Raw genomic sequence first — 23725 nt, 5'->3', positions numbered from 1 at the left:
TCTACACCTCTGAATCCTCCTTCATGGAAGTTACAAGGAAAAGTTACAACAGCTAAAAATATCTTGGCAGATTCTGGAGGTTTTGTGATTGATCATTAAGGAGTTTTGAAACTCTTCCTTAAAACCCTGGTCACTCTTTTCTCCCACTCCCTTCACTTGAGTCAAGAGGGTATCTGCTAACCCCTCTCATAGGAGAAGAGTTTCATCCCTTTATCCCTCACCTTTGATTTTACCCTCCCCCACCTGGGAAAGGAAGGAGGGAGGAGGGGCAGCAGCTACATCATGGGCCCCCCTGGCAATGGCCTTGGGCCCTAGGGCAACCTTTGCCTGGAAGCATCACCCAGGGTCAGCACTTCCTGATCAGGGTAATGAAGCTAGCCTCCGAATTTACGTAAGCACGCTCTTTTAAATTTGTAGTTTTAACTGTTAATGATGAGATGTTGATTCTCTGTGTAAAGTAATTTTGGAAATGAATTTACCAATTGGAAGTCACCTGACTGGTAATGGGTTTGTTTCAAGTTTCAAATTGGTTAAGTTTTTGTATCAGTTATGTCAAGCAACTTTTCATAATTTGGTTACCGCTAGGATAATTTGGCTATTGTTGGTTATTTTAATGGGTAAACTAGCCAAAAAGCTTGTTTGGGTTATGGCTTGCTGAGAATTTGCAAGTGTATAGAAATCTCTAATGATTGACTTTTTACACCATGACAAATTAAGTTTGAGAGGTAAATCATGGAAAAATTCTTCCTAAACTGTGATTAGTGAAACTTGCTGTTTGAGGTAAAAAAAAAGCTCATGATTTTATTTTGAATTGTCTAGTGGATCATAATAATCCACTGATAAATCAATAATCCACCATCTGAGAATTGCCACAAGCTACTCAAGACAGAATGTGATATTGGTGGGAAGTCAGCATTGGGAAAAGCTGAGAGGTCAATTTTAGCCTCGGTCTGAGAAGGGATTCTCCTGGCTCAGTTTCCCCCATCATGTACCTCTCTGTCTCAACCCTCTCCCCCCCCAACCTCCACCCCTGCTCCCAACACTTTACTAGTTATGTCAAGTTGGCCAAATCTCTTAAGCTTTTTGAGTTTCAGTTTCCTCTTCCATACAATGGGAATGAGGTTGCTTACTCCGCCTACAACTCAGGGTTGGAATGAGTCCAACATTTTAAAAGCAAACCTTAAAGCCCTCGATAAACCTGTTCTCTGAGCAGACTAGATGGATCTCTGAGCACTTTCCATTTCTGGACCTTTGAGTGACCTCCCCTACAGCAAGTGGGCTCAGGTACGCTCCGTTCCAGCTCAGCATCTCCTCCTCCGTGCCCCCCACCGGCCCGGCAGCCGCCCACCAGCACAAAGCGGCTCCTTTGTCTGCAAGCCCGGGGGATTGCCCCCCCCCCCCCCCTCCAGCCGCGCCCGCCACGTCCACCCCTCGCCTCCTCCAGCCGTGAGTCCTCCCAGCCAATCGGACCTCCGCGCTCCGGGCCCGGCCTGGGGTGTTGTCCGCACCTTGCGGGCTGATTGGCTGTGACTTCCCCTCCCCGCCGGGCCCGGAGAGCAGGACTGGAGAAAGCTCTGCGCCCCGGGTCGTCTTCTCCCCGTTGAGAATCAGAAACCGGCGCGAGCTGAGCAGGGCGCACCGGGGGCTGGGCAGGGCGCGCGGGGCAGGGCCGGGCCGGGAAGGCGGGCGGTGCTCGCTGCTGTTGCTGCCGCTGCTGCTAACGCCGGAGCAGCCGAGGGAGCGCGCAGCCCCGTCGCGCAGCAAGGAAGGAGCGAGCCGAGGCTCTCCCTGGGGCTGGGGGGAGGGCGGCTCGGGGCTTAGGCGGTGCATCTCCTGCTCCCCAGCTTTTGGCAAGCGCAGCACCCGGAGCCGGGCGGGTGGGGCGGGCGGATCAGGGAGCCGCGGGTGGGAGGCGGCCCGGGGGCTGGCCCGGAGGAGAAGGCGCTGCACCTGGCACCGGGAGAGGCCGGCGATGGCGCTCGACTTCTTGGCTGGATGCGTTGGGGGTGAGTAGGGGGGGTGAGTAGGGGAGCTGAGGCCAGCGTACGCAGCGGCGTACAACCTGGTGGGGGCGGGGGGGAGTTTGGGGGAATGGGTGTGTGCATTCCCCGGGATGCGAGGGGGCCTCCACGTGCACCCCACTCCGGGCTTGCTAGGGTTGGGGTGAGCTGCAAGCGTGCACGGGCTTCACCCAGCCCGGGGCTCCGGGGCGGGACTCGGGTCTTGGCGCGGGCGGGAGCCGGGAGCTCGCGGCGAACAATAGGCTGCTGGGGGAGGCGGCTGCGCTAGCACCAGCAGCCGCAGCGCCTCGCCCCCTCCCCCCTGCATTCCGAGCATCCTCAGCTTGGGGTCGGGCTAGCCCGAGCCTGGAGCCCGGGACTGCCCCTCCTCTCACCCCAGTCTCGAATCCAATCCCTGCCTGGGGTGGAACCGGGTTCACTGGTGGGCCTTTGCATTGCTGGGGGCTGGGGAAAGGGGAGGGCGGTCCTCCGGCCCCTGTCTCCCTCATCGGATCCTTCTTCCTTTTGTTGGCCTGAAGCATTTGGGTAACACCTATGGGAGCTTCTCCTTTCCCCCAGGCTTAGATCCTAGGGTTGGGTAAACAAGTCTCACTCTCTCCCACTTCACCACGACCCCCATCTCCTTAAAACCCCATTTCCCCACTGCGAGTTTGTCCCTGTTCTTAATTTTACTTGGGAGGGGCGATAAATGAGGTCAGTGAGGCGGGGGCTCCCTCTCTTTTCAGGGCCTCTTAGACACAGTGTAGCTTAATTTAAATTCTTCTCTCCCTGTCTCATTTTTCTTCCAGTGGAATGAGGGGACTGGTCTAGAAAATTCTAAGGCTTTTGAATGTGGGAAGACCACACACAAGGTTGAATTTTAACCTTCATCACAATTAGAGTCTTTTAGGTGGCCACCAAATATTTAACTTCTGGATGCCTTTGTGAGAACTTTCCCTCCCCTCTCTTAACTTTGTAGCTAGTCTTTAGGAAGTTGCTTGAGGCCCAACGAATGACTTCTTGGAAAATGGAGTGAACCCTTGTCCCTATACCATCAATAGCTTTCTCCCTAAGTTTTCTGAAATGGTATGCTTCCATAATCATAGCAGCTTCTCATCCCACTGAGGTTTGGGGGAGGGGGGGCAGTGTTAGTCAAAGGACCCAGTGAAATCAAGCCTTCAGGAGTGTCTGGTTCAAAAGGGTTTTCAAGCTTAGGGATGGGGGGAGGGGGAAGAGGCTGGAGTTTCCGACTGCAAATCACATGAATAAATAACTTCCTGTCTTCAGGTTTCTTAACTGTAACTGAGTGAGGTCTCTGGCTCCAGAACTTTCAACATACATACTTAGTCAAGTTTTGTTTTAGTGTCCGACCCCTCCATCCCCGTCCCGCCCGCCCCCAAAAAACCAGCCCCTTCTCCTCCCCTACATAAATTGAAGAAACAACTCTGTCAGGCTTTAACTTAAAAATCAAGAAATGTCCATTTTTCCCTCTCTTAAGAATTTATGACTTCAAACATTTGCAGCCAGAGTGAGTAGGAAGGCAGAAGGAAGGGAGGCAAGGAAAAAGAAGTTAAATAAAATGACCAGTATCATAGGATTTAGAATTGAAAAGTATCTTAGAGGTGACTTTTTTACCTGGGACATGAAAGGGGGCTATGTAAGGTCACACCCATCCTCTCCTAATCAGCCTCTTTTCAACCCTGACATTTTGAAGTTAGCATTATATCTTATTTAAAGAAAGCAAATTATATTTGCATCAGGAACAGGGAAGGATTGACAGACGAAGCCAGGATTTAGAGTCTTTGCAGGAGAGCCATGGAGCCTCTCAGTCCAGGCTGGTATTTGCTCCAAGCTTTGGACAGTGACCTTATTATGTCTTTCAGAATTTGTTCTTCTTTTTCCAGCCGCCTCCTTGGTGAACCACAGACCAAGCATTGATTTAGCAGTGAGTTTTGCCTTCAAAGAGAGAGAGTGGGGAGTTGTCTCCTTCCACTTTCTGGCATTTGTTCAGCCTGGTTTTTGGCCCTTGTTCTACAGTGACAGCAAGCACCCCTTTTCATCAGCTCAGCCACATGGCTTGTTCTTTACCAGAAACACTCTCCGCCTCTGGATCCCCAGAGTGCCATATATCAGATGGTCAAAATGTTTCTTGGGACTCTGGGGCCTCACAGCTCATGGCACTTGTCAGTTTCACTGGCCAAGAGAAGACGACCAGGGGTGGAGATGAGGTGGTAGGGATAACCAAGAGTGGTCCTCATGGCTAGTGAAGACAGCCAGTAGTGGAGATGAGGGCAGTAGGAAAGTAGGGTAAACTGTTTTTATCTTGTTTGTTCTATAATACCCAGTATATATAGCTTGGCCTTTTGAACTGTTGAAGGAAGAAGAGAGTGGCATAGCAAATACAGAAATTAGACTCAAGAGTCTGAGAGACTTGGATTCAAATGCCACCTCTGACACTTATTTGGCTGTATCATCATGATAGGTAGGTTTCTTCCCTGAGCTTCAAGTTTCCTCATCTTTAAAATGAAAATAATATTACATGTTTAGATTGCTTGCCATCTTGGGGAGGGAGGGAGAAAAAAAGTTTGTAACTCAAAATCTTAACAAAAGTGAATGTTGAAAAGGATCTTTACATGTAATTACAAAAAATAAAATACTATGGAGGGGGGAGAATATTACCTGTAGTGCCCACTCAGGGTTGTAAAAACCAAATGAGACAGTGGATATAAACTGGTTTTCATGTTACCTTACTATACAAGGTGTCCCCGCAAAGTCTTACTGCTGTTTTCAGTAAGTATACATCCTTTATAGATCCACATCAGCTCTTACATGACTTTGTCTTGTTTTAAGTTGCATAGCTAATTGATGTCTTGAGGCAGGGCTAGAATCCACATCCCATAATTCCCTGCACAGCCCAGGGGAGAACTTGGAAAATTGAAGAAGATTTGGACACCAGGGACCAGTTCCTGATGTACCACTAAGTTTTGCTTTGTGATCCTTGGACAAATCACCTTTCTTTGGCCTTCAGTTTTCTCATCTGTCCTTTTGGTAGAAGGTGGATTTTTATTTCCACATATAAGCAAGGGCTGCTGGTAAGATCAGAAGAACTAATGTGCTCTGGGAACTTCATGCTGTACCCCAATAGGAAATAGTAATGTTATAGTAAATTATAGTGAAGCACATTTTAAAAGTTTAAAAATAACAAACAACTGCCTTTTGGAGACTAGAGATACAGACAGATCTGCTTATTCATTGATTAGTGAGGTGGTACAATATATTAGGAAGAGCCCTGGTCTAGAAATTAGGATATTTGTCTTCTTAATGGGCCATTGACTGGACAAAGCACATGTCCTCTTTGGACCTTAAATGCCCCACCTGTCACATAATCGTAGCTGACATTTGGTACTTTAATGTCTAAAATTGCTTTTCCTGAAAACCCAACACTTTGTGTAGTTGGTATAGTAAAAGTCTTTGCCACACTGGAACCCAGATCTCTTGTCCAGGTCTCCTTCCCCAGGCTTTTTCTGTATACTAAACTGAATCGAAATTCTGACATGTTACAGTTTTCTAAAAGATCCCTCCCAGCTGTGATTTGCCCAGGGTCACATAGCTAGTGAGTATCATATGTCTGAGGCTGGATTTGAACTCCTGGTGCTCTATCCACTGCGCCATCTAGCTGCCCCCCAGATGTGATAGTTTATGGCCTATAATTCTAAGGTCCAGTCCCAACTTTGATATGCTGTCCTAACTGCTGTTTCTTTAACCCCATTGCTCACAACCCAACCAAGAGGTATCAGGTGCCATTTTGGGGTTTTCAAGGAAGTTCAGTAATAAACTGCAGTGGATAGAATGCTGGCCTTGGAGTCAGAAAGATTTATCTTCCTGAATTCAAATCTAGCTTCATACACTTAATAGCCATGTGACCCTGGGCGAATCACTTAACCCAATTTGCTTCAGTTCCTCATCTGTAAAATGAGCTGGAGAAGGAAATGGCAAACCACTCCAGTATCTTTGCCAAGAAAACCCTGAACGGGGTCACAAAGACTAGGACACAGCTGAACAGCAAGAAGTAGAAAGTTTCTCCTACATAAACACATTATCTGGGGCAGTGATGTGTCTGCTGGCACAGATGGTTCGAAAGGAGAAAGGAGGAACAGGGAGTCGATCCAAGCCAAACTGTTAAGCCCTAAGGGTCCTAGCCAGCCAATGAATTTTGTGGACTGAGTCAGGCTGCTGGGAGGAAATAGAGGACATTAGTCAGACAGAATCGTCCCTCTATTTTTTTTTCTTTTTTTAAAAATTTGTTTTGATGTATCAACCATCACATCCATAAATTTTTGAGTTTTAAATTTTTCTCCCCCTCCCTCCCCACCTCTCCAAGATGTGCAATCTGATATAGGCTATACGTATACATTCTCATTAAACATTTTCACATTAGTGATGTTGTAAGAAATAGAACCAATAGGAGGAACCACCAGAAAGACGTCCCTCTATTTCTTAACTAACGTATGGGAGTTTGAGCAAGTCTTCTCATCTGTTAAATTATAAGGAGTTGGGATTAAATGCCCACCAGCTCTAAATCTAGGATTCTGGGATGTCACTATGATTAACATCAGCTTTTTTCCTCAATATTCATGCATACTCTACCGTCTTTGGAATTCAAAAAAATCCTTGGGAGAAGGTAGAACAGTATTTCTCTCTAGTTCTTAAAATAGTCCAGCAGAACCAAAATGATAAATATTGGAGGGATGGTAGGAAAATGGGCACTTTAATGATGGTAGGCCTGTGCATAGATACAACCATTTGGGAAAGCAGTTTGGATTTAGTCACAAAAAGTGACAAGACAATTGGTCCTTTGGCTCAGCTGTAGAACAATTTGGCCTGTGAGCCACTCCCTGGCCCTCCCCAAAGTTGGGGAGAGGTCTTAGGTGTGCAGTTACTTACAGCTTCTCTTTTTGTGGTGAGAGAAAACTGGAGACTGAAGAGGTGCCCATCAGTAGCTAAATGTAGCTGAATAATTTGTGGGGTACAGATGTAATGGAGTAGTGTTATGGCTCCAAAGAGATGTGGAAAGATTTATGTGAACTTATACAGAATTAAGTGAGAAGAATCAGAGCAACTTATAGTATAACATCAATATTGTGAAAACAATTTTGAAGACTTTTGTAAACTGATGAAGAATGAAATGGAACAGAACCACAAGAACCATTTATATAGTGACCACAACAATGTAAAAATAAACAACTTTGAATGCCATAGTTGTATTCAGTGAAAATCCATAGTCAGGGGATTAATACTTTACACCTCCTGGAAGAAATGTGATATATTTAGAGTGCAGAATCTCACACACACACACACACACTCACTCACATATGTATATATGTGTGTATATATACTTTTTAAATGGGCAGATCATTTATCTGCTCAATTATATTTCCTCATCTCTTACAAAGAACTAATATCTATACTATGTATCTATTTTGCAGGGTTCTTGTTAGGAGCAAATGAGGTAGCATATATAAAGCACCTTATAAATGATAGTTCTTGTTCCAGTGATAGCTTATTGGCCTTCAAGGGTCATTCCGACCTTTTTGGCCAAAAGGAGGGAATGAGAAAGAAGTTTATAATTTTCATATTAATCGATATTAATGGATATACTAATTTAGTTTTCTCAAGAGCTGCCTTTCTGGCTTGGAAGTCAGAGCTCACAATGCAGCTTAAACTGATTAATCAAACTAATTTTTAAATAAGTTAATTTTTTTTAATTTTTGAATAAATTAATCAAACTGATTAATTTGACAAGGCTCACCATCACTGGCATCCTTCTGCCTGTGTACCTGAAGTGAAGCGAGTCAAAGTTTGCAGAACCTGTTCCCGTCACAGAATTCTGGTTCTGTACTTTAGGGGAGGTGGTCACAATCCCCAAACACTTGACTTGAGAATTGTTGAATCGTGGGACTTATCTGGTGGGAAACCACTAAATGATTGTTTGTAATACATCTTCCCCCTCCTTCCCCAGTTGTGATTTAAGTGATTTAATCTCTGCTTTTACTTCAGCTGAAAAAGTACATTCCTCACTCTGAAATTGATTAATTAAACTACTTGATTACTGGCACTCTCATCTCTAGGCCTGCTTTGTGAGACTCCAAGCATTCTCAGGTTAGAGACTGGCTCAGGAAAAATCCTGTTAACATTCGCATTGGATGGATGATGAAACTGTGGTTTGGGAGTATGATATTTTTTTTTGTTTGTTTCTTCAGCTATTCTGTCATCTCCATGACAGGGACTAGGGGACATGTCCTTGTGTCCCATGCTGGGTTGGGTATCACAGTGATTCCTTCTCATAAATGCAAGTTCCTTCTCATGCATTACCTCATATGATTCTTCTAATAAGCCTGAGTAACTAGATTAGGAATCATCCCTATTTTCCAGATGAGAAAACTGAGGTTTAGGAGATTACAATGATTTGCCCAAGAAGTTTGTCTCCTGCACTGCCCCCCCCATGCAATGTAAACTCTGAGCGGTCCTATCCCCCTCTCCCTACCCCCCCAACCCAATTACACAAGAATGTCCTTACCCCTGCTCCCCCCATCCCTGCTTATGCCCAGAATTAGCTCATGGATAGCTCATCAAGGGAGCAGAATGGAGTTTAAGTTAAGGCCAAGAAGTTTCTTTTACTCCTGAGCCTAGACTATAATCTTGCACAGAGAGTACAATACATCTATGTATCTGTTCATACAAGGCTGGGTGCACTGATTCCCGGAAAGCTGTGGGCATCTTCATAAAGACAAGCTACCTTCTAGTCAGTAAGATCTGGGTTCAGGTTGTGCTGACAACAGATTAGCTATGTGACTCTGGACAACTGTCTAAGATTAAATTGTAGAGTAGGTGCCTCTCTGAATTCCTGTGACCAAGTGAATTATTTTGTCCAGTTTTTTTTAAGTCTTCTGAGGGCAGCTAGGTGGCGCACAGGCCCTGGAGTTGGGAGGACCTGAATTCAAATCCAGCCTCAGACACTTATTAGTTGTGTGACCCTGGGCAAGTCACAATTTGGGTTAATTGCCTCCAAAAAATAAAGGCTTCTCGGAGATGTGTATGGTCTAGTTAACAGATAGAAATTCTAGCCCCAACTTTGAAAGCAGTGCTGTGACTGTGAGCTAACTCCTGAGCTTCCATTTCCTTTTCTGTAAAACGGGGCAAACACTTGTACTACAGAGCTCTAGAAAGTGATTTATTAGGATTCAGTGTGGTATTAGAGTGTTGGACATGAAATAAGAAACTGGGTTCAAACCTAGGGCCAGTCATTTGATCTCTGGACCTCAGTTTCCTCATCTACAAAATTATAAGGTTGGAATAGATAACCTCAGGGCCCTTCAGTGCTCAGGTTACTATTCAGTGATTATTACTGTTACTGAAGGCCTTCATGGATAGGAGGGTGGTATTAGCGGCAGGAAATCTGAGTTGGAATCCCAGCACCAACACTTAGTTGCTATGTGACATGAATGATGAAGGAATGAATGAAAAAGCATTTAAGACTCTTGCCCCCAATGAATTTACATTCTAATGAAGAAGATAATGTATGTAGGAGAGAGTTATACAAGGAGAGGGGTGTTTGTTCAGGGAGTTCTCTAGTGGAATCATAGTGACTATCGTCCTTTTTGAGAAAGGTAATATTGATTTGATTACTGTTCCTAGAGATAGAGTCAGGAGGACCTGAGTTCAAATTTGGTCTCAGACACATAACACTCACTAGCTGTGTGACCTTGGGCAAGTCACTTAACCCTGATTGCTTCAAAAAAATAAACCAAGTAATATAACAAGTAAAATTATAATATCACCACCAATAATAACTAGAATTTATATAGCACTGTCAGATTTGCAAAGAGCATTTCCAGTATTATCTTATCCTCACAGCAATCCTGGGAGGTTGGTGCTATTATCCCAATTTTATAGATAATAACTGCCTACTATGTGCCAGGCATTGTCTCCTTTCATGCCCACAACAACCTTGGGAGTTAGGTGCTATTATTATCCCCATTTTACAGTTGAAGAAACTGAGGCCAACAGGTTAAATGACTTTGATTGTGGTCACACACACGTAGTGTCTGAGGCTGGATTTGGACTTGGGTCTTATTGGCTCCAGGTTCAGCACCCTAACCCTAGCTGCCTCGGTTTTTATCATCGTTGGTACCCCACTCTTCAGTTTAGGCATCTGGGATACCTGGTGCAAATGCCTCCTCTTCCTTTTACCTGAAATACCAACAGTTCCTTGTAAGAAACCAACCTGTCCAGGCTTAGTGACTCTGACCACTGCTCCGTCCATCAGAAATTGCCTCATTCATTCTCTCCATGATAGTCCTTAAGATAATTGACTTCAAAACAAGGAAACAATGCAACTCAACAGTTAAGAACTGAGTAGCCTGGTAGGATGATAGCCCCTCTGCACTTTCCTATCTGGCAGCTAGGTGGTAGAGTGGAGCTGGATTTGGAGTGGCCAGTGAGTTCCAACGTGCTCTTAGAGATTTATTCCTATGTGACCCTGGGCAAGTTACCGAACTGCTCAAGCCTCAGATTTCCCATCAGTAAAATGGGACTAAATAAAGTTAGCAAAACAAAGTACATGGAGATTCTTCCCCATTCCAGTCTTACCCTCTTAATTCTGTGCTTTCTCTATGCTAGTTATTTCCCATGTATATATTTGTTTGCATGTTATCTCCCCCCATTAGATCCTAAGTTCCATGAGAGAGGGGCAGTCTTCTAATTTTTTTTTTTTTTTATCCTTAGCACAATACCTGGCACACACACATAGCAGGCACTTAATAAATGTTGATGGTAGTTACAGGCATGGAAAAGCAAATGTCAAACTTCTCCAGTATCTTGCCAGGAAAGCCCTCAATGGGGTGACGAAGAGTTGGACTGAAAAGGGCTAAGCAAAGTGAAAGTCAGAGGCAATACAATTGTTACTAATCCAGTGCTGAAGCAATAAGACATGGTAATGAGAATAATGGGCTGTAGATTATATGATTAGAGGATTTAGAGCTGGAAGGGACCTTAGAGGACCGGCTCCATCATTTACAGTTTAGGAAATGGGTACAAAGAAAGGTGCAGTGACCTTCCATCTCTAGACTCTGAGCATTTTCACTGGTTGTAATCGGTTTGTGTCTTCTGTCTGTCCGTCTCTTCCACCCCCCCCAATGCCTCAATATTAGCTTTCCTGATCTCTGCCTCTGGGCTTCTCTGGCCTCCTTTAACTCTCAGCTAAAATCTCACCTTGTAAGAGAAGCCTCTTAATTCTAGTGCCTTCTCTGATTTTTTTTTTTAATCTATCCTGTATATAGATATATCTGTAAAAACAGATACGTGGTGGGCAGCTAGGTTGCACAGTGGATAGAGCACTGGGCCTGGGGTCAGTGAGACTCATTTTCCTGAACTCATATCTGGCCACAGAAGAGTTGTGTGACCCTGGTAAGTCACTTAACCCTGTTTGCCTCAGTTTCCTCATCTGTAAAATGAGCTAGAGAAGGAAATGGCAAACCACTGCAGTATCTCTGCCAAGAGAACCCCAAATGGGGTCATGAAGAATTAGGACTGAAACAACAAAGGGTAACTATGTGACCTTGGACAAGTCAATGGTAATAGTAGAAGCTGACATTTACATGGTGCCTGCTCTGTGCCAGGTGCTGTGCAAATATCTCATTTTGCCGTCAGAATAGCTCTTTGAGGTAGGTGCTATCCTGAGCTCCATTTTTACAGATGAAGAAACTGAGGCAAACAGATGAAATGACTTGTCCAGGATCACACAGTAAGTCTGAGGCTGAAAGTAAACTCCTGACTCCAGGCCCTACTGGCCTTGGAGTCACATATTAAACTACTTAACTTCTGATTGTTGTTTTTCCTTCCTTTTCCAATACAGTCATCCAGTGAAAGAGTTTTGGATTAGAGCAAACCCCCCCCCCCCCCCAACACCTTCATACAATAACAAAAAACAGACTGATGATTTGGCAAGCTGGCAGGCAGGCAGGAGCTTGCTGACTAGTGAGGGACTTGGTGGAATACAAGGTCTGTTTCAGTTCTGACATTCTGTGTTTTGTTATTCTATAATGAGCACCTTCCAAGTGAAAGATCTCATGTCTGGAGCTATCTAGGTAGAAAGCTAAAGCATGTCCAAAACAACTCACTGTCACCCCCTCCCCACACAAACCAGCCTTCCTTCTTCTGGACTTCCCTGTGACTATTGAAGGCCCCACTCCTAATCATTTTCAGCTCCTCACTCCCACTCACCCCGCATCCAGTCAGTTGACAAATCTTGTCATTTCTACCTTTGTAATATCTGTAGTCTAGGCAGCCAGGTGGCACAGTGGGGTAGAGCACTGGGCTTGGAGTCAGGAAGGCCTGAGTTCAAATTTGGCTTCAGACACTTGCTAACTTGTGTGACCCTGAGCAAGTCACTTAACCTCCATTTGCTTTAATTGACTGGAGAAGGAAATGGTAAACCACTCCAGTGTCTTTCCCAAGAAAACCCCATGGCCAGTACTGGTGTGCTGTGGTCCATGGGGTCATGAAGAGTCATATATGACTGAACAATAAGAAAATCTCTACTGTATATACCCACTGACACTGGAACAGGCCCACATTTTTTCATACCTAAGCCTGAGTTCAAATCCAACCTCAGATGCTTACTAGCTGTGTGACTGTGGATAAGTCACTTTAAAGGAGAAAACTAGCATTTATATGCTTTACAAATCTTAAAGTGCATATAATAGTTGTTGATATTATCATTATTATTATACTTGAACTATTGTAATGGCTTTTCTGTGACCCTGGATAAGTCATTTAATGTTAAATGAAATAATGTATAAAGTGCTTTGCAAAACTGAAAGTACAGATAACTGCTAGTTGTTGTTACTATTATTATAATACCTGGATTATTGTAATAGCCTCCTAATTGTTCTACCTGTATCCAGATCAGAATCCTCTGTTAGGCTTTTATAGCCCTTCATGACCTGCCCCCTTCCTTTCCTGACTTCTTAAGCCTTTCTCTGCCCCATTCCAAGTACTCTAGAATCCAGTGACTCAGGCCTTCCAGCTGTTCCTCCCACATGATGATCCATCTTTTCCAGACTGTCCCCCAGGCTTTCACCTCCACCTTCAGGTCCCAACTAAAATCTTTTCAAAGAGATCCCAAAGCCCCCTTAATGCTAGCCAGAGCCTTCCCTCTATGAGTGTCTCCAGCTTTTTCCCTGTTTGTCTTGTATGTACCTTATTGTGTCCCTCATTAGAATGAGTGTCTTGAGCAGTGTTTTAGCCCTTCTTTTTATTTCTGGTGGTTAACACAGTGTTTGGTACACAGGCAAAGGTTTCTTGACTGGCCTGACCATTCGAAGATGTCTGTGGTCATAGATGCTTCTGAATCCAGGGCCACTGCTCTATCCACTGCACCACCTAGCTGCCTCCAGCAAACGTGTATTGAGTACTTAACATTGAAATGAATTGTTGGAGGAGATGCCCTATTTAAGTTCTTGCCCTCATGGAGCTTACATTCTAGGAATGAGATTGATAAACACAGCTGGAAGAGAAGTGGGGAAGGTGTGGATGGATCATTTAGAGGAAGCTTCTTGAAGGAGAAGGGAACAAGTATTTATATAGCACCTGCTGTGGGCTAGACACAGCTAAGTGCTTTACAAGTTTCTTATGTTTCTCATCCTCATAACAGCCCTATGAGGTGGGTGCGTTTTATTACCCCCATTTTACGTTTGAGGAAACTGGACAGACAGAAATTAAGGGACTAGCTCAGGGTCACATAGCTAGTAAGTGTCTGAGTCTGGATTTGAACTTTGTGACTCCAGACCCAGCACTCTATCCACAGAAGCAACCTACCTGCCTCTAAGCTTACTTTTTTTTTTTAAACATGTGTTTTTAAAACTTTGGGTTCCAAATTTTCTCCCTTCCTCCCTCCCCACCCACCCTCATTGAGAAGGCAAGCATCTCCATACAGGTTATAGATGTGTAGTCATGCAAAATACTTCCATAGTACTCATGTTGTGAAAAACTAAGTATATTTCCCTTCATCCTATCCTACCCCCCCATTTATTCTATTCTGTCTTTTGACCCTGTCCCTCCTCAGAAGAGTTTGCTTCTGATTATCCCCTCTCCCAGTCTGCCCTCCCCTCTGTCAACCCCCTGCTCTCTTGTTCCCTTCCCCCCTTATTTTCCTGTAGGGTAAGATCAATTTCCATACCCCATTGTGTATGTTATTCCCTCCTTAAGCCAAATCCTATGAGAATAAGATTCACTCATTCCCTCTCACCTTCCCCCATTTCCCCTCCACTGTAAAAGCCTTTTCTTGTGTGTTTCATGTGAGATAATTTACCGCATTCTACTTATCCCTTTCTCCTTCTCCCAATATAATCCTCTCTCACCCCTTAATTTTATTTTCCAGATATGACCCCTTCATCTTCAACTCACCCTGTGCCCTCTATTTATCTACGCATACCTATAATTTTTTTCCCTCCCACTACCCCAATACTGACAAAGGACTCATGAGTTACAAATATCATCTTTCCCTGCAGGAATGTAAACAGTTCAACCTTAAGAAGTCTCTTATGATTTCTCTTTCCTGTTCACCTCTTCCATGTTTCACTTGAGTCTTGTATTTGAAAGTCAAATTTTATATTCAGCTCTGGTCTTTTCCTCAGGAATGCTAAGCTTACTCTTGAGGGAGGAAACATTGAGTTCAACTTTAAAGGATGAGTAGGAATTGAACAGATAGGGGACCTGTCAGGGAGGGAACACGTCCTAGGCATGGGAAAAAACTTGCTCAACAACATAGATGTGTGGAGTGTGTTCCTGGGCAGAGAAGTCAGGGTTAAAGTAAAAGGCCTTGAATGGGACCTAAGAAGCCATTGAGTCCAACTAACCCCCTCATGATAGAGATGGAGCAGTGGAGGCCCAGAGAGGTTAAGTAACTTGTTCAAGGTCATATAAGTAGGTAGTAAGCAACACTCCAGTATTTTTGCCAAGAACCCTCCATGAGTTTGACACAACTGGACTCAACCAAAGATTCTTTCCTACCATCACCCCAATTTGCTTAAAAAAGAAAAAAAAGTCTTATCTATCAACCTCAGCCTCCTTGGGAATTAGAAATGCGGGGTGGCTTGGGGAGTCACGTCTGTCCACTTGACAGTTCTGTTTTTCTTATAATCCTCAGGTGCTGCAGGCGTGCTGGTGGGACATCCCTTTGACACTGTCAAGGTGAGGTTTTTTTCCACAGGTTTAATTATAAAATGAATTTGCACAGAAGGCAGCCCCACCGAAAAAGGGAACCAGGGAAGATTGGGAATAACATTTCAGGGGAAGTTTTCCAGGTTTTTTCATTTTTACCTGAAGTGTGTGAAAGTGCTTTCTGGGTATCTTTGGAGAGGTGTCAAGTGTATACCTGGAGAAACCATCTTATTGAGACTTTGTTTTTTAAATCTAAAACTGTTTAGGGGCCAATCATTTATAAATTCTCATTTGAAATAGTCTTGAGGGCCTGGACACTTGGAAAACTTGAGTGCATGTTGCTGTGAAGATTTCTGATATGTGCTTTTGGGAAAAACTGACTTAGTTAAGCCCTTTCTAGACTTTGTTTCCCAGGCACCTCTCCAAGGCCACTCGAGAATGCCATTCTATGACGCACTTTTCAGGAAGATGAAAACCTGTAAATAGAGTTTTTTTGTTGTTGTTGTTGGGGAGAAGGGGAGGGTAAACACTTAAATGGGTTACCCTCTGAACTGGCGGAACCCCCCCAATATCTGACCAGCCTGGGGTCAAAGAGAAGCTTTGGGGAAAACTTCAGTGAAAACAATTCAAACCCTTAAAAGGTAAATCCATATCTCTTATTGCTTGACTGTATCACCCCCTCCCCCCCCTTCCCAGCCACTACCCACTTGGGAGAAGCCTCGTGCCTTAGAGGAAGGAAGAAAATGTATCTAATAGGTTCTCTTGCAAGCTAAAAGGAAGAATTACTTACTTCATTTCTGCCAAACTAGTAAGAAACTGAAGCATAAGCTGGTTTTTTTTGTTTGGCTTAAAAAGGTGTTGTATTTCCTATTGATCCAAGGCCTACTTTGTGTTAGGTAATCACGATTTCTAAAGCTTGTTTGCAAGTTAAATCATGTATTAAAAGTTTGGAGGTGAGGTGTCTTCCAAAGGAACCCACAGGGAAGCCTTTTACAAAGCCAGGAGGCAGCTCCAATTCAGATTCTCTTAGAAAGGCATACCTGCATAGTCTGGAAGGAGAGTAAATGGCTTATTTCTGATCCTGAATTAGCATTAGCTTTGACTCGCTGATAGCTGCTTTTAGAAAGCAGGAGATGGCCCTCCAACCTTGCCCCTCTCCTGTGGAGGAGAAAGGAGAATTTCTGAATGATTTCTTCCCAATTCCCAACATCCTTCCCTTCCTGGTATGGTAGATAGTGCAAGCATTTTTCTCCTCATTTTACAGAAGAGGAAACTAAGGCTTAGTATTAGAGCTAGATTTTGAATTTGCAAGCTCGATAGTATTTCATGTATCCTGAATGTGATATTATGTTCACATGCATTTTATAGTCTCAGGGTTTTTGTTTTTAAAGAAAATTACAGCTATTACTTTGATAACCTGAGGCCCTTATTGAAAGAGAAGACACAGTATTTACTCTGCCTCTCCCTAAGCATTCTCTCATTGCTTAGTCTCCATTCAGACTAAACCAGGCAACTTGCTACTCATAGTGGGGTATTAGAGAGACTTCAGGATGGAAGAGAATCAATTTCTTCAAATTCCATTTTAAAAAGTCACTTCAAAACGAATTTCCCCCCATATCCGGGGAATTTTCCTGTTCTTTCAACTTTCTGTAAATTGGGAAACAGCTGTAGTATTAGCAAGTATAGTATAGAAAGGTTTGGAGGGGGACCTGTATCCAGCTCTTAATACTTACTAGCTAGGTGACCTTATACAAATCATTTAACTTTTCTCACCTGGAAAACAGATGCTTACAAAACAAAGTGCTATTTAAAAAATGGGTTGGGGGCAGCTAGGTGGCTCAGTGGATAGAGCACAGGCCCTGAAGTCAGGAGGACCTGAGTTCAAATCCGGCCTCAGACACATAACACTCACTAGCTGTATGACTCTAGGCAAGTCACTTAACCCCAATTGCCTAGCCAAAAAAAAAGGGGGGGTTCCTTTGAAAACCTTCAGGATGCTGGTGAGGTTGCCCCACTTTTTTTTTTTCTGGATAGTTTCCTTCCAGTGTACTTTACCACCAACATTTCAAATAAGTTTTTAAGGCTTCCAAAGTGATTTTGCTCCCCAAGGATCTGTGGAGTAGGTAGTGTACATATTGCTGTACCCATTTTACAGGTGAGGAAACTGAGGCTTAGACAGGTGAATTGATTGGTGTCCTGACTCTTAAGACCAGTCAATATAGCCCTCCTTTTTTATTTGTAGGCTAAGTGTTGGTTCCCTATGATGGTCATTAAATTATGACAATATAATAATAATAATAACTATAATAAATTATGATGGCATTATCTTTATCTTTGGCTCATAGGAGCATAGATCATAGGCAGTTAGAGCCAGAAGAGGATTTAAAGGTCACTTTATTCAACCTCTTAGTTTTACATATAAGGGAATTAAAATATTAAATATTTTGAACATTAGGATTAGAGTCTGGATTTGAATCCAGGTTCCAGAATCCAAATCCAGTGTTCTTTCAACTTCTAGCATAGGGCCTAGGTAGGCTTAAATAAATTTTTGTGTCGCTCCCCAGTCCACGTAGTTGCTAACCAGTAAACAAATACTTGAAATCCCTTTTGTGATGTGAACAGTTTGGCTTTTGTCATTCCCATGGTGCCCCCCAGGGGTTCAGGGTCTGGCTTCCAGAGGGTGGGTGGGGCCGCTGGTTTTCCAATTCTAGAATAATAGATTGGATCAGGGGTCCTCCCCAGCACCGCTTCCCACTCCCTCCCTTTCCTCCCCACCCCTGTGTGTTTGATGTGATGTTGAAAATTTGTTCTGTTGCTTTTTAACTGCCTTTACTTTCTGAGCCCAGGGCTGTCTTCATTATAACAGCAAAAGTGTTACTTTGTTGTAGATGAGAGATAAGCCTCATCACTGGAGAGTTACCTAGTAAGTACAGACCAGGTGAACCTTCTGTTTCTCTCAGTCTGAATTTCTCCCAGAATGTATGATTAGTGCCGAGAAGGGACATAAAAACCCCCCTGGAGTCCTTCTTCCCAGGCACCCCAAGCTCTGACTAGTAATTGGGGGTGGAGGGTTGTGGGTAGGGACAGTATCCCAAGCTGGCTAGAACTTCCACTGACCAGCCCAGTTTTCCATGTCTTCCCCCACAAAAAAAAATTTCCTGGGGGAATTAGCACTATTATCACTACTCATATAACTAGACCCGACTTCCGAGCACCCTTTATTCAGAGCATTTAAATTATTTCCTCCAATGCTTGAGACTTGAAGCCTCTTTCTCCCTCTAACCCAGAGTTGGGATGACCATACTTAGATACATCAGGACCTGGAAGGAGAAGGGGATCATTGGGATTGGAGGGAGTGTGGGGATGGGGATGAATGAACCTCAAGACTGCTTTTTGGATAAAGGGTAGTTTGTTTCATACATCTGAGGTTTTCTACCCGATTTTAAAGCAAACTTGAACTAGTAGACAGGCAGCCTGTCATAAAGTCCTGGTTTGAGAGTGATCAGGGATTGGGAGCCTCCTTCCTGCAGTGTTTCTAAGCCCTGTCTCTAGGAAGGAACAGCATGTTCTCATTCACAGGAGTTTTAATTAAAATAACTTTCTGAATGTTAGAGGGAAAAAAACACCCCACGGAAAATCCCATTATGTTTCAAAACCAACACATAAGTAAAACCCAGCCCTTTTTATTTTTTAAATTTTGGCCAGACAGGTGACCCTTTCTTAAGATGCATTTGAACAGTTCAGTTTCATAGAACCTAACCTTTGTTACTGCTTGGTATGAGCCAGGTGGGCATTTCCTCTGGATGCTGTTCCACATGCACCATCACACTTTTTTCATGGAGTTATAAACCTACACAGTTGTGCTATTTTTTTTTTCTGCTGTTGTTTGAAGTAAAGAAGCATTTTTAAAAATTCATCCTCATTTCCTCTGCCCCTCCACACACTCCCGTACAAATACCACTACTATGTAATATCTTCCTAAAAAAGTAAGGTTATGAGAATCCCCCTTTTGAGGTTCTGGTTTTTCCAGGATGGCTATTAACTCCAAAGGTCAGGTGAAGGGACCCTTCCTTCCCCTATGGACACAGTGGATCTTCTTCTGGTTCCCTCCACAGAAGATAGGATAGATGGCCTTCCCTTACTGCTTTCAGAACCAGGTGCTAATAAGAAGTCAGGGAAAGGCCTTGCCAAAGAAAATTAAAGGAATAATTTAAAAAAAAAACAACCCAGTAAGGATGATAGAATGTAGAGCTGGAAGTCTTCGCTCACTTTACAAAGGAGGACACAGGCTGGAAAGCACAAAGATTTAATTCTCAGTCTCCAAATTTAGTACTCTTTGGTTTTGAAACTACCAGAAGGGTGGGGGCAGGATGCTCTCTACCTCAGTTACATACAAATACAGCTTTGGGGAAATGTTTCTTCATATCTCTGCAACTTGAAAAAAAATGCATATCAAGAGCAGAGATAAACCCCAGGGTTTAGGGGTGTATCCTCTGTAGGAGAACGTCCTCCTTCTCCCAGCTGCTGATATCTGAAGTCTAAAGCCAGCCCCATGGAACCTGCCCTCCTAACTGGAGAGAGCTGCTTGCTGATTGAGCCCCGTGGAGTCTGGTCTGGACCTGACACTGCTCTCCTTAAAAATAAGGTTTTTTTACCTGGGGTGGGAGTCTGATATCGATATGAGGGACTACTTGCAAAACCCAAACTGTTGAGCGTAGAAGAAAAAATTGTGCTGTATTTACTTTTCCTAAGTTCTACTCCTCCCTTTAAAAAAAGAAAAAGAAGCACAAAAAGAAGCAGTTTTGATCTTTGTAATGAGGACAGTTAAATAAACTGAGAGCAGGTATTGTCCTAGGCCTCTCTGGTGACATAATGGTAGCCAATGGGTATTAGCAGCTCACCCTTACAATGGGAACCCATTAACAGGTTAATTTAGCACTTAGCAGCTCAGTATAGAGCAAGAGGGGTTCTGTGAACAGTTCAAGACTTGATTTTGGACTCCTAGGGGTAACCACACAGTCCCACTCCAGGGTCCAGTCCTCCGGCATCATAAACAAAGGGAGGGCTGTGCTTTCACCAAGAGTGCTTTCCTATTAACTCCCTTCCCATTCAAGCCCCATGAAATGTTTTGTGCATCATCCTTACTTACATTCACCCACCAACCCTCTTTACCTCAATTATAAAATAACCCGCCTAGTGCATCTCACCACTTCCTGCTCTCTGATGGCCACAAGTGGGCCTCCCTAGTGCTGTAGATATTAAGTGCAGAGGACAAGTAAACTCTGTGGGTTTCCCTGGGCTTGTCAAACCTTTTTTCACTGTAAACTTTTGTTCTAGGTACGCCTCCAGGTTCAGAGTGTAGAGAAACCTCTCTACCGAGGGACTTTCCACTGCTTTCAGTCCATTATCAAGCAAGAAACTGTAAGTAATAGTAATTCACATTTCTTCAGTGCTTTGTGGTTCACTGGGCATCTTTTATAACAGCCTTCAGAATTCGGATAATCCAAGAATTGTTATCTCTGATTTAGAGGCAAAATCACTGGACTATGGTCCCATTTACTGACTGTGTGACCCTGGGCAAGTCACTTAACTCTGTTGGTCTCAGTTTCCTCATCTATAAAATGAGCTGGAGAAGGAAATGGCAAACCACGCCAATATCTTTGCTAAGAAAACCCCAAATGGGAGTCAGACATGACTGAAAAAAAAAATAGATTTGAATCCTGATCTAGTGGGATAAGTCATTTTAACATACCACTCTTATCAGTAAGGTAGTTGGGTTTTATCACCACCACTATCATTCCCCATCATTTATTTTTTTTTTTTCCTCTCTTATTTTGCTTTTAGGTATTTGGCCTGTATAAAGGTATTGGATCGCCCATGATGGGTCTGACCTTTATCAATGCCCTTGTGTTTGGGGTCCAAGGCAACACAATTCGGGCCCTGGGAAAGGACACACCCATGAACCAGTTCATGGCCGGGTCTGCTGCAGGTGCCATCCAGTGTGTGATCTGCTGCCCCATGGAACTGGCCAAAACTCGGATGCAGCTTCAAGGCACGGGCGAGTACAAACTGAAGACAAGGACCTACAAAAACTCCCTGGACTGCCTGGCGAAGATCTACCAGCAGGAGGGCCTGCGTGGCATTAACAAAGGCATGGTGTCCACTCTGATCCGTGAGACGCCCAGCTTTGGCTTCTACTTCCTCACCTATGACTGCCTTACCCGCTCCCTGGGCTGTGAGCCTGAAGACAACTTTGTGGTGCCCAAGCTGCTGTTGGCAGGTGGCATGTCTGGGATTGTGTCCTGGCTCTCGACCTACCCTGTGGATGTGATTAAGTCCCGCCTACAGGCAGATGGCGTGCGGGGTGTTGAACAGTACAATGGCATCCTCGACTGTGTGCGCAAGAGTTATCAGATGGAAGGCTGGAGGGTGTTCACCCGGGGTCTCACATCTACCCTGCTACGGGCCTTCCCAGTCAATGCAGCCACCTTTGCCACCGTCACCATCTTCCTTATGTACATGCGGTCAGAGGAAGTGATGACAGAGTGTGAGACAGCCCTCCCTCAGCCTTCCAGCTTGTAAAGATTTGCCCCCAGCCCCAGGATGTCTCCTTCACTTTTGACATGTCCCTCTCCCCCCACCCAGAGCTGGACTTTGCCCTATTGTATTTTTGTAAATGCCTGTCATTGTAGAAAATTATGTAAACAAACTCTACTAAGTTTCTTTCACCTGACTTGACCTGGGTTCTATCTTGTCCTCTGGGGAGCCTGAGTATCATTCCTCCTGGTGACACAGACCTTCCTTCTATTGTTTCTTGGGAATGTAGCCAACCTCTCTTCAAAAGCACCTCAGAAGCCAGCATTCTGATCCTCGGGCACCCTGGAGTTAATTCTTTTTCTCTTGATGCCAGCATTCTGACAAATTCTTTCCTGGATTTTAATCAACCCAACCCTTCTTCCAGGGGGTCAAATCTATACCACTTTTGAAAAGTTTGGAGGTCATTTGTCCTTGGGCCTGGTCACATTTTATTTTCTTATACTGGGCCAATTTGATTTTTCTGAGGCTTAAATTTAGAGACCTCTAGCATGCATTCAGAGCAAAGGATTTGGAGTCAGACCTGGGTTTGAATATCACTTCTGTTCCTGTGTGACCTTGAGCAAATCGCTTCTTCCATGGGATCCAGTTTTCTTTATCATAAAACGAAGGTGTTGGAATTGGTGATCTCTGTGGTCTTTCCCAATCTAAATTTTAGGATTCATAGTCAAGGCATGTTGCTGGCTTCCTGTTCTTCCTATCCCAGAGGATAAGTCTTGGCTGTCTAGGCTAAGAAACACTTCCCCTATGGTTCCGGATCAGCACACATTTCATTCAGGGGGGGCACACAGAGAGGCCTAGGCATCACTGCCCAGCAAAATGGCACCTCTTCCACCCTTCCTCAGGAACGGAAAGTTTGTTTGTGATGTTTTATAGTTAATAAAGTCAACTAACATTTTTATCTTGTTAAACTCAGAACAGGGAGAACTAATGGAGTCAGATGAGAATGCCATAGCCGCTCCCACCCCTTGCATTGTTCATTTTGAATGGGCATTTTAGGCCATAGCCCACAGTGATATAGGTAGATGTGGTTTCAGCATGTTGAGAAGTGCACAGCATGAAATGTAGACTCTGGGAATCTTTGCGTTTATTGCTATCAGAATGCCATTCTCACTTTTGAGGATCTAATAAGCCTTGTTAATGCAAATACTTTGGTAGAGAATGGGGCCATTCACCATATTGTTTCCTGCGAAGCAGGAAATGACTCTCCATTGGTGAACAGTGCAGGGGACTTGGGACAGGTTTAGGGAGTTTAGGGGATGGGTCCTTTTTACATTGTATTTTAAGAAAATATAATTAAAAGCAATTTGCACTGTCAGAAATTATGCTGGAGACACTTATTTTCTGGATCCAATTATTTGGCAGAAGGCAGAGGAGGGTATTGTGGCCATTTGGAGGCTCCCACTGAATGTGAAATGTGTCACCTAAAGTTTATGTACAAGTCAATGATACCTTTGTAAGATATTCTGTAATTATTGTACAGTCAATAAATTTTTTTTTTAAATCAAGACTTGAAAAAAAATTTATTGATGCCTTTTTATATCAGTCACTTCTGGATATGCATACCATTATACTTTCTCACCCCCACCACCTCTCTGTTGAACCCTCTTTTATAACAAAACAGTTAAACAAAAACAGTGATACCAAGACTGTATCTGACAAGGCATTAAAACATCCTGCCCCATGTAGTCCCCGAATCTCTCCTTAAGGGAAAGAGTTGTGTTTTGTTATTTATTTGGGATCAACTGAATTTTCAATTTCTCAGTCTTCCTTTACTTTTTATTCTACAGAAAGGAGGTGTTATCTAATAACACCTGTCTAATAACATTCAGGAAACAGTTACATATTGACCTGTGTGGAGAGCTACTCTGGATTCAGGGGACCATTCAAAGATGAGAAAGATATGGTTC

At 43.8% G+C, this 23725-nt stretch overlaps 1 protein-coding gene across 5 annotated transcripts; it reads left to right on the top strand.

The window, feature by feature from the left end:
* Positions 1-1193: 1193 nt before the first annotated feature.
* On the top strand, positions 1194-23323 carry SLC25A29 (solute carrier family 25 member 29). Of its 5 annotated transcripts, XM_027849155.1 has the most exons (6): positions 1960-2006; positions 15208-15251; positions 18110-18144; positions 19721-19866; positions 20559-20642; positions 21066-23323. In XM_027849155.1, the coding sequence occupies exons 4-6, from the start codon at positions 19774-19776 to the stop codon at positions 21801-21803; spliced, it is 915 nt and encodes a 304-aa protein (XP_027704956.1). In that variant the 5' UTR covers positions 1960-2006; positions 15208-15251; positions 18110-18144; positions 19721-19773; the 3' UTR covers positions 21804-23323. The 5 variants fall into 5 exon arrangements, with proteins under 5 accessions (XP_027704958.1, XP_027704955.1, XP_027704954.1 ...); XM_027849157.1 differs by lacking the exons at positions 1960-2006; positions 18110-18144 and adding an exon at positions 1194-1284; XM_027849154.1 differs by lacking the exon at positions 1960-2006 and adding an exon at positions 1194-1284 and having other exon boundaries at positions 18110-19866.
* The last annotated feature ends 402 nt before the right edge of the window (positions 23324-23725 follow it).

The sequence above is a fragment of the Vombatus ursinus genome, unplaced genomic scaffold (assembly GCF_900497805.2).
Source record: "Vombatus ursinus unplaced genomic scaffold, bare-nosed wombat genome assembly UNPS02007284.1, whole genome shotgun sequence".
NCBI classification, from domain to species: domain Eukaryota; kingdom Metazoa; phylum Chordata; class Mammalia; order Diprotodontia; family Vombatidae; genus Vombatus; species Vombatus ursinus.
Note: the sequence above shows the minus strand (reverse complement) of the source record. Positions and strands in the feature narration are given on the sequence as shown.